Source organism: Cannabis sativa, chromosome 3 (genome assembly GCF_029168945.1).
Source record: "Cannabis sativa cultivar Pink pepper isolate KNU-18-1 chromosome 3, ASM2916894v1, whole genome shotgun sequence".
NCBI classification, from domain to species: domain Eukaryota; kingdom Viridiplantae; phylum Streptophyta; class Magnoliopsida; order Rosales; family Cannabaceae; genus Cannabis; species Cannabis sativa.
Window position 1 is genome coordinate 49706381 of NC_083603.1, and position 9777 is coordinate 49716157.

Consider the following 9777-nt stretch of genomic DNA (forward strand, 5'->3'; position numbering starts at 1 on the left):
TTCCTTTAAATAGATAATAATAGACTCAAAACTGACAGTTGATGCAACTTAAGCCTTCAGTGAAATCTGAGCTTCTCTTTCTCTCTCTATTTTTGAAACCTTCTCTCTCTCTCTCTTAAATTTTTGTCCCTCTTAGTGATTGAGTACGTGCCGACACATAACAAGTCTAGTACTCAATCATAGTATGTAAGATTCTGAAGAATCCAACACCTGAAGGAGTATCGGGCTCAGATCTTGATAATACTTTGCGACACAAAGGAACAAAGGTTAGAGATCTGAGTGGAAGAATCCAACATCTAAAGGAGTATCGGGCTCAGATCATCTTACGATTTAGATTTATACTTTTAAAATAATAATATTAAGTGTACCAATATGAATTTGACACATATACAAAAGTATATACATAAACAGTCTATATTGACAACTAACTGTAAAAGATGGATGACACCTTAAATTTGCAAATAGTTTAGTAGTTTAGAGGGTTTTACCGTCAAAATTTGAGCTTAGAGGGTTAAGTGCAAGTAGAGTGATAGTTGAAAAGGTTTAATCATAAAAAACTCTTTTTTTTTTTTTTTTTACATTCTTACAGATTTTGTTTATTCCAATTTTTTTTTATTTACATTTCTATAGAATTCTTTTACAAGTTTTGACTTGTTTTTTTTTTTAGAAAAAAATATTGCTTTCATGTTGCTTTCCCGTAACAGTAACGTTGAAACAAAATTATTTTGAAACAACGGAAAAAACAACACTATGTATAGTTGTAAAAAAATTATGTTGTTTTTCCATAGCAGCAATGTCAAAACAATATTTTTTCGAAAACAACAGAAAAATAACACAGTATTTTTTTTAAAGAAAATAGTAAATCCATAAAAATCTGAAAGTTTTGTCATTATTTTGTATATTTATGAAATAATCCCTAATTTCTTAGCGATGTTTGGATGATGGAATTTGGGGTAAGTTGAAAAATGCCTTTTTTATTCATCAATTAATGAAATTTACCTCTAATTTTATATTTATTTGAAATATACCTCTTTTTATATGTATTGTACCCAAAATACCCTTACATAAGAGAATCACATGAAGAGTATCTTGAAGTGACAGGGGTAAAATTGGTACAATGTTTTAAAAAAGAGGTAAAAATAATAGATTTTAAAAAAGAAGGTAAAAATAAAAGAGGACAATATAAAAAGGGTATAGAGTGTAATTTCCTCATGGAATTTTATCAGAAGCCCAAGGTCAATATCAGAAGCCCAAGCCCAAGCCCAATATCAGAAGCCCAACCAAAGAGCACAACTTCTCACCCACCCTCTCTCTCTCTCCGTTAATCGATCTCTATCTTTCTTCTGTGACTAACTCATCACAGGTACCCTAACCTCGTTCACTGCTGATCGGAGAGGGGGAATTCCGTTTGCCTTCATTACCACCTGCGCTTCCTCATTGCTCGGATAAACAATTACTTTACTCACAGGTACGTGCTTTCATCTATTTTTTACAGAGATTTCTTTTTTCTCTTTCCATAATTTTTTGATTTGTTTCTGTTTGCTTCTATGGTTGTGTACTGTAGTTTTATTTATGTTTTCTGATCAGTGGTAAAGTAATTAAATCAACCCTTGTTTTGCTCTGAAAAATAGTCTAGAAGAAGAGCATACTATACTGAGTTGATTCTGTTATGCTCTAAATTGATTTCTCTACTTGAACATGTCTTTTTATCGTGCAGCCATAAATGCAGGGAAACGATTGAAACTTTATCTGGTTGTTTTATTTTTCTCAAGTGATTCTCTCTGTCCGGATATGATTTAGCTACTATCCATTTTTTTCGTTTTTTTTAATGGTGTCAGGTTTGTCATAATTAGTTTATCATGTTTAGTTTTAAGATTTAGAAATTGTGTATATGTGTACACCTTATCCAAATCTTTTAAACATTAACAGTATAAATATGTTGTAATGATCATACGAGATTTTGTTCAATGGGTCAATCTTTTTCCATTTGAAATGAAAGAAATTTTATGTTTTTGTGATTTTGGTTCAATGGGATTACTGCTTCTTTCATGCGAATAACATGGTATTGATTCCTTGTGACATGACTAATAGTTCGTAAATGGATATTATTGTGGGATTTTTTTTTTTGTTTTCTTTTAGTACTGTATTTAAGTAGGATAATTCCATATACGAGGTTCTGAGAAATAACGGTATTGGTTTTGACTAAGTGTTGGGTGACATTGACAAACTTCTCTCCAAATAAAATTTAATTTATGGTGTTTCTAAGCAACTTAAAGTGGAAATAATCTTATAGTGACAAATAAGTTACTTTGCATTCAATGTGGAGCAATGCTGTGTTGTTGTTGATTGGATAGATACTTTTTAGTTGTTTCAAATTTTATTTGACATTGTAATAAGAGCAAAAAAGGCAATGCTTCGTTGAAAGTAATGAACTGTTTAGAGAAGTTTTGAACCAAAATGGAAAATACTTCATTGAATAGCTACCAACTGATAACCTATTTAGAGAAGATGTGAACAGTTATGCTTTATTCTTTTGCATCTGCATTGTTGTTAGTATTTGACAGCATCTTTAAAACTAAGTTTTTAAAGGTATTTTGTTAAACCACAAGAAATTCTGTTAGATAGGTATTTGTTATATAGGTAAGATAAGATGTGTGTGTGCAATGACTAAATTAGGATGCTTGCTGTTACTTGGATCATATTAGATTTTGTGTGCACTTGACTGCTTACATACTACAAATAAATTAATTGCAGATTCTTCCAAGCGTTTTATTTATATTTTTGCTGGTAAACTTCCCTGCAGTTTACCCAGCAGTTTATGCACCATGAAACCACCTAAACGATTACAACCACTGTCGGAGCACGCACATGTTGTTCCTCTTTCTAAATGCCGCCATTCATCAAAACGATTCCATAGCCATCACAAAAATAAAAGCACCTTATCACCAGAAGCACAAACCATCGCTTTGAATCCTGATCCACCTCGATGCTTAGTCGGGTTTAATAGTTACAATGCCATTTGCCGATCTCATCGGCGGCGCAAGAAGCAGTCTATACTGGAGTCGAGTAGTACGATGAACTCTAGAAAATGGGTTTTCTCTTCGCGTGATTCTTCATCTTATAGAGATAAGGTTGTGATTGTTTCTTATAACATATTAGGTGTTGAAAATGCATCCAATCATGAAGACCTGTATTGTAATGTATCACCAAAGTATCTAAAGTGGGACAGGCGGAAGACACTTGTTTGCAAGGAGATCAAGCAGTACAATGCAAGCATCCTATGCCTTCAGGAGGTTGATCGCTTTACTGAGTTAAAAGATCTTTTTCAGAAAGATGGATTTAAGGGTGTTTACAAGGCACGGACTGGTGAAGCTTTTGATGGATGCGCTATATTTTGGAAAGAAGAATTATTTTCTCTTTTGCATCATGAGAGTATAGAGTATCAAGATTATGGTCTTCGCAACAATGTTGCCCAACTTTGTGTTCTAAAGATGAACGAACATATGCCAAAGTTAGATGCTGATACCCAATCAATCATTCAACCTTTCCAAAACCGAACCTTCGTGATAGGAAATATACACGTGCTTTTCAATCCGAAACGTGGGGACATCAAGCTAGGCCAGGTGAGACTACTTATTGAAAAAGCATCCAAGCTATCACGTGAATGGGGCTGCATCCCTGTTATACTTTGTGGAGATCTAAATAGCATTCCACAGAGTCCTATATACCAATTCTTGGCATCATCGAAGCTGGACATTCGACTTTATGATCGCTGTAAAATCTCAGGACAAATCGAAGCTAATTCAAAATGCAAATCCTTCAGGCCTTCAAATGTGAAGATAAGCAGCTTACCCGTGTCACATAGATGGAGTGAAGAAGAATTAAGGCTTGCTACAGGCAGTGAAGTGACCACTCATCTCAAGCACCATTTAAAGCTTTGCAGTGCATATCTTGGTGCTTCTGGAAGTTGTAGAACAAGGGATAATTATGGAGAACCCCTAGCAACATCCTACCACTCCAAGTTTATGGGCACTGTTGACTATATTTGGCATACCGAGGAATTTGTTCCTGTCAAAGTTCTTGAAACCTTGCCCATTGATATCTTGAAAAGAACTGGAGGACTCCCTAGTAAGAAATGGGGAAGCGATCATCTTGCTCTAGTTTGTGAACTAGCTTTTGTAGACAAGAGCGATGAGCCCTTACGTCAGCAGTGACACTTAAATAGGGGAAGGAGGCTACAACAGAGTGGAGTTCATTAATTGCGCTTTTCGTGTCGTGTCGTGGCAATTTGTAACATTGTCGATGTGTTGCGTCCAAACCATATATTTTTTGTGCTTGATTGTGCTCGTGCCTCCTAGGCTTGTGCCTGTTTCGTGCCGTGTCAAAAAACACAGCCTATATTTACAACACTAGTTTTTATACTTTCTGACAATTTTGATGTTGATTGGGGTTAGAATGAGGATATATTTATGATATATTTACTTATTTGAAGTTGATTGGATCGAAATAAGAATGGGTATGTATTGTGGTACGGTTTTGGTTAGCATCACATATTATATGGTTTGAATATATTTATATTGTTTCTTTAACTAATATTATTGTAGACTAAACTTAGTATAATGTAATACAAGCAATACTAGCATCACATTGTGCAAGTTTGGTCCACAATGTGGACCAAACACACAAGTCGTGAATTTTGGGTTATGGAACAAATACACTAACTAGGGTTTTACCAGTCTCATTCAGACCAATGGCCTTCGTGAGCTTTACCACGCTCATCATTGTCTCAGCAATATTTAGGATTATTCTAATCTTATATGGAGAATGGCAAGATACACACATGGAGGTTAGGTACACAGATGTTGATTACTTCGTCTTCTCAGATGCTGCTTCTCTAATGGCATCTGGGAACTCTCCCTTTCAGAGATCCACTTATAGATACTCCCCTTTGCTCGCTTTTTTGCTGATGCCCAATTCTTTTATCCATCGGTCATGGGGAAAATTCATCTTCTCAGCTTCAGGTATACTAACTAGAAATGTCGTTTTCTTTTTCTTCTTTTTTATGCATTTATTTCCAGAGAATATCTTCACTAAGAGATACATTTATTTTTCACTGATAATATGATTTTTTTTTTGGGCAGATTTGCTTGTGGGTTTCTTCATACGTACTATTTTGAAGATGCGTGGGGTGCCTGAGAATCTATGTATTGTTTCTGTGGTTTCTTGGCTCTTTAACCCTTTCACCTTTACTATTGGGACTCGTGGAAACTGTGAGCCGATTGTCTGCGCCATGATTCTTTGGATCATTATATGTCTCATGAACGGTGTAAGTTTCACTCTTGTTACTTTGTTTTTGTTTCTCTATACATGCTATACCGTTTGTAGGATAGTAAGTGTGAATCAAAAAACAACACTAGAAAGAACGTTGAAATATGGGAAAGGAGAGATTTTAAGAGTTGAAGTTGGTCCACAATTGTATGCTATATATACATAGGGATTTTGGTTGCGGGGAACAAAATTTTAGTATCTCTTACTGAATTGGCTTAAGAAAAATTAGAGAAGAAACAAAAACTAAATGAGTAAATTGATAAAAGAACAATACTAATTTTGTAGTATAGAATTATTCAAAGTTTCTCAGTGGGATTATTGCTAGGTGGATTATTTAGGTGGTTGGATTAATGTTTCTAATTTATTTACTAAATCACACCAACAAAATAATATTAGATAAACTTATCAAATCCAATCTATTTCTCCGTTTCTCTTCACACATGACCTAGGATTACAGTTATGATATTAGACAATGTATTCAATATTTGTTCAAATTTCCAATTTGAAGTTTTTCTTGTATTTGAGTAGAAAGAGTTATGTAGTTTGTTATGTTTTATGACTATGCATTATTTTTCTCTGTGATACAAATTATATGCATGACTAACTATTCCATAGTGTAGTCTTAACATCTGGTTATTACAATATTTACTGTTTGATTGAGAAAATGACATGTCCTTAGCATCCCGTCAGCATTAGCAAATAGCTAGTTCTGTAAATAGCACTGTTTCTAATGATGACTGATGCATTTTCACCAACATCTATCTTACTCCCTATGGTTTGTCTCCCTTTTTGCAACAGGACGTGTTTTTCAAGCTGCACTTTGGTATGGCCTAGTTGTTCACTTTAGAATCTACCCCATTATATACGCACTTCCCATTCTTCTGATTCTTGACCCACAAGCCTTTCAATCTGGTCGTCGGCCTGCTCTTCAAAGCTGGAGTCATATTGAACAGAAGTCATCTCAACAATCATGTATTACAAGAATGGCTCATTTGATACATCCGTGGTTCCTTATGAAAAGTGTACTAACGAAGGAGAGAATACTTTTTGGCTTAATTTCGGGGTCTGTGTTCTTTTCCTGTACGGCTTTTTTCTTTTGTTTGTACGGGTGGGATTTTCTGCATGAGGCCCTGCTATATCATCTTACCCGTACAGATCCAAGGCACAACTTTTCTGTTTATTTTTACCACATCTACCTTCAGTATGACCGTGAGCTCATGATAGCAGAGAAGCTCATCTCATTTTTGCCTCAGTTTTTAGTTCAGCTTGTACTTATTTCAAGTTTTGCTGAAGACCTCCCGTTTTGCTTCTTTGTACAGACTGTGGCATTTGTGGCATTTAATAAGGTTAGTCTAATCATCATCATCATCAATCAATTATTTATTTATTTTACAAGGCTTAATTTCTACTGAATTGCAAGAACAAGGCTGTCATCAACCATAAGGTCTAATACTCCATCTGACTGTTAACAGGTGATTACAGCACAGTACTTTGTATGGTTCTTCTGTCTGTTGCCACTGTTGCTGCCTTGGAGCAGCATAAGACTTAAATGGAAAGGCCTTTCATGCATAATCATATGGGTAGGAGCTCAGCTTCATTGGTTGATGTGGGGGTATTTGCTTGAGTTTAAGGGGAAGAATGTTTTTCTTCAACTATGGATGGCCAGTATCTTCTTTCTGGCTGCAAATACATACCTTCTTGTTTCAGTTATTCGCAATCACAGGTACTCTCCTGTTTTCACTCAGTTGGGAACTACTAAAGATGATACAAGGAAAATCAAATGATGGAATAATCTGAATCTTCGAAGAGTTACATGGGCTTTCATATTCTCTCTGTACTAATGTAAGATTCACTTATTATTGTTTTTTCTTTTGCTTCTGTTGGTTTTGATAGTTCAGGACAAGTTTTTGGTTTGCACCATCTTGTGTTTGGTGGTAAGATTAGAGATGAACTCTATTTTTCAATTTTATTCTCCCTCCATTAACAGGCATGTTTTGCTTAACCATGTTCACATCTTTCTTATATTAGTGTCTACTTTAGGTTTTCCAAAAACATTGAAAGAGGTAGGGCTTACCTCAACTAATTTGGTGTGGGGCTTGAGTCATTTTGAGGAGGATTTCAAAGTTTTGTCACCTTTGTTTTTTTTCTCATGCTGCAATAACAAAGTTTCTATTATATCATATTTTTATCTGAAATAGTAGAGGTGGACTGGACAGGACTAATTGTCCTCATTTCATTTGTGCCCAAAAGGTGGAGATTAAAATGTCACAAGTCAACAGAAGAAGATTTATATAATTGAGTTGCAAAGCTTGTGGCGTCAACCTAAAAACAAAACATTTGCTTTCAAAAGTTGCATAACTGTAGTTTTTCTTACACATGTTGAACTAGAAACTCTAGATAAAAAGGAGAAAAGACACAATTATTCTATATCTTATAAGCATGAATTCTCTACTGTTGCTACTTGCTTGTATGGATACACTGTAGTATACTATATGATTTTTTTTTCCTCTAGAGTATTAAAATCAATACAAGTTTCACGTAATGTACTCATAGATTGGTGTGAAGAAGAAACTAAGTCTTTTTCAGGAGAAAGGGATCTAAGGCGGTGTGCAGAGCATGCATAAGAAGCAGAAAGTAAAGTATTACTCCAATAAAACCAGCAACTAGAGCTCCTTTTACGTGGTCGCAATAGTTTTGAACTTGGCTACATATCGGCAGCCAACCTGCGTAAGTGTTTCCTTTCTTTCCCACATAAGCTATCGCTAAAGCTGCTGAAATGCTTGAGCTGAGCAACATCGCAAAAACCTGACCGAATGAATAAAATTTAAACAGTAAGTTGTAGAACTTTTTATTTTGATTTTAAATTTGAAAGTTCATCAAGGGGTTATAAATCTAAACATTAGTCACAGTATTTGGGATTCTCTCTAGCTATCAAACCCATCTTATTATGCTGCATGAAGTTTGTGAGAACATCTAAAAGTTCTTCAATTAGGATATTGATTCATCACAACAATTAAATTATAGAATGTTTCAAGTATAACACAATTTGAAGTGAAAAGGCAGGTGATGGCAACTTTACCAAATCCATGGCAATTACTAGACGCCAAAGCAAACTTTCTGAAGGGAGGAAAATAACCAGAAACCCATAAACACTGACAATGGCATTTGCAATCATGAAGTACCTATAAACCAGTGTTGTTAGCAAACAAATAAATAATAAAGAAAAAAGTAGCTATCTAGCCATTAATAAGATTTGAAGATATGCTAGAATTCTTACTTAAAGGCAGGTGTTTGTGAGTATTTGGCCTCAAAAGAGATGGTTAAGAAGCTGGCCTTCTCATGGCTTGTAGCCATGACAATGGTGGCGGAAAGGGTAGCAGCGAACGCAGCAAGCCTCAATATAATCAGGCCAAGCCTCTTGATCTTGGCCATGGCTACTACAAAATGGAAATGCAATACGTTAAGATAAGAGATGAAAGAAATGGGGTTAAAGTAATAAAGTAGATGAATGAAGACAATGGTAGGGATTGGTAAGCAAGCACTAAAAACAGTTTAGTGAGCAGGTATTGTTAGGAGGGAAATCTTGGAGGGTAGGATGGTGCACTTGTATTTTAGTATTTTCTTTGAACTTTTGTTTAGTTAGTTGAAATTCTCCAACTGCCTGCCACCACCTCCACCACCGGTTCTGTCCCGAAGTGTTTATTTTCCACTTTTTTCAAGCTGTTAGATGTTGAGTAATTGAGCTATCTTATTTGTAATATTTCCTGATTTAGGTAGAGTAACCTTAAGTGATGTTTCCAAAAATTGACTGTATGCTTGATTGAACTTCTTTCTTCAAAAGTGACACTTTTTTATAATACCTGAAAAAAATGCTCTCCTTCTGCCCATATGTCAAAAAAGATTTTTTTTTTCTAAAAAAAATTAAAAGTGAAAAATATCACAAGTTTAAAAAACCCAAAAATAGAGCAACATTTCACCAATAATAAAATACACAAACTAAAATTATACAGTTTCAATTAATAACAAGAAAGTTATATTGCTTTAAATTTTAAGTTTTCAAACTAATTAGCGTAGCAAATAAACATCTCCAAATTAAATACATTGAAGAATTAATCTCCATGTTTAGAAACAAAAATTAGTTCATTATGCTCTAAAAATGTGACTTTACTGGCAGTTGTTTACCTAGCTGCAAATCAATCAAAAAGATCAACATTTTTGAAAGCAACTTCATGAAAAATAAACTACAGTATCATATTGAATGAGACTAGAAAGGTTTCCTCTAAGCCATTGCAAACCAGTTATAATGCAAAAGCAACAACCTGATCCCTATCATTGCAAAGATTTGAACCCAAAAAAAATTGTTGAGGTAACAGAAAGCACTCCATCTGTTTCAAAATGGTGACAGGTCATTTCATCAACATTATAGTATATCTATCATCCAATCTTGAA

At 34.7% G+C, this 9777-nt stretch overlaps 3 protein-coding genes across 10 annotated transcripts; 2 read left to right on the forward strand and 1 right to left on the reverse strand.

The window, feature by feature from the left end:
• Positions 1–1308: 1308 nt before the first annotated feature.
• On the forward strand, positions 1309–9168 carry LOC115709641 (GPI mannosyltransferase 1). 7 transcript variants are annotated; one of them, XR_009686877.1, is made up of 6 exons: positions 1309–1468; positions 4747–5021; positions 5142–5324; positions 6127–6674; positions 6801–7170; positions 7579–7779. XR_009686877.1 is itself a non-coding variant. In XM_061112022.1 (5 exons), exons 2-5 carry the CDS (start codon positions 4898–4900, stop codon positions 7110–7112), a joined length of 1167 nt encoding a protein of 388 aa, XP_060968005.1. In that variant the 5' UTR covers positions 1327–1468; positions 4884–4897; the 3' UTR covers positions 7113–7508. The 7 variants fall into 7 exon arrangements, 3 of the variants coding, with proteins under 3 accessions (XP_060968005.1, XP_030493658.2, XP_030493657.2); XR_004010247.2 differs by lacking the exon at positions 7579–7779 and adding an exon at positions 7882–9168 and having other exon boundaries at positions 1330–1468; positions 4737–5021; XR_004010248.2 differs by lacking the exon at positions 7579–7779 and adding an exon at positions 7915–8283 and having other exon boundaries at positions 1330–1468; positions 4737–5021.
• Positions 1327–4590, forward strand: LOC115709639 (carbon catabolite repressor protein 4 homolog 5-like). Of its 2 annotated transcripts, none has more exons than XM_030637788.2 (2): positions 1327–1468; positions 2804–4590. In XM_030637788.2, the coding sequence occupies exon 2, from the start codon at positions 2826–2828 to the stop codon at positions 4212–4214; it is 1389 nt and encodes a 462-aa protein (XP_030493648.1). In that variant the 5' UTR covers positions 1327–1468; positions 2804–2825; the 3' UTR covers positions 4215–4590. The 2 variants fall into 2 exon arrangements, with proteins under 2 accessions (XP_030493648.1, XP_030493649.1); XM_030637789.2 differs by having other exon boundaries at positions 1329–1468; positions 2755–4590.
• LOC115709649 (CASP-like protein 1C1) lies at positions 7655–8838 on the reverse strand. The gene is made up of 3 exons (XM_030637809.2): positions 8606–8838; positions 8408–8510; positions 7655–8133 (listed from the first exon to the last, which is right to left on the reverse strand). The coding sequence occupies exons 1-3, from the start codon at positions 8758–8760 to the stop codon at positions 7900–7902; spliced, it is 492 nt and encodes a 163-aa protein (XP_030493669.1). The 5' UTR covers positions 8761–8838; the 3' UTR covers positions 7655–7899.
• Positions 9169–9777: the final 609 nt, after the last annotated feature.

What these genes read in the sequence shown, in the direction of transcription:
- LOC115709641 (XM_030637798.2), top strand. Translation starts at nt 4,751, where the DNA reads ATGGCCTTCGTGAGCTTTACCACGCTCATCATTGTCTCAGCAATATTT. An exon ending in CATTATATGTCTCATGAACG is followed by an intron (nt 5,325 to 6,126) that starts GTGTAAGTTTCA and finishes TTTTTGCAACAG; the next exon opens with GACGTGTTTTTCAAGCTGCA. An exon ending in CATTTGTGGCATTTAATAAG is followed by an intron (nt 6,675 to 6,800) that starts GTTAGTCTAATC and finishes GACTGTTAACAG; the next exon opens with GTGATTACAGCACAGTACTT.
- LOC115709649 (XM_030637809.2), bottom strand. Translation starts at nt 8,760, where the DNA reads ATGGCCAAGATCAAGAGGCTTGGCCTGATTATATTGAGGCTTGCTGCG. An exon ending in TCACAAACACCTGCCTTTAA is followed by an intron (nt 8,511 to 8,605) that starts GTAAGAATTCTA and finishes ACTGGTTTATAG; the next exon opens with GTACTTCATGATTGCAAATG. An exon ending in TAGTAATTGCCATGGATTTG is followed by an intron (nt 8,134 to 8,407) that starts GTAAAGTTGCCA and finishes TCATTCGGTCAG; the next exon opens with GTTTTTGCGATGTTGCTCAG.
- LOC115709639 (XM_030637788.2), top strand. Translation starts at nt 2,826, where the DNA reads ATGAAACCACCTAAACGATTACAACCACTGTCGGAGCACGCACATGTT.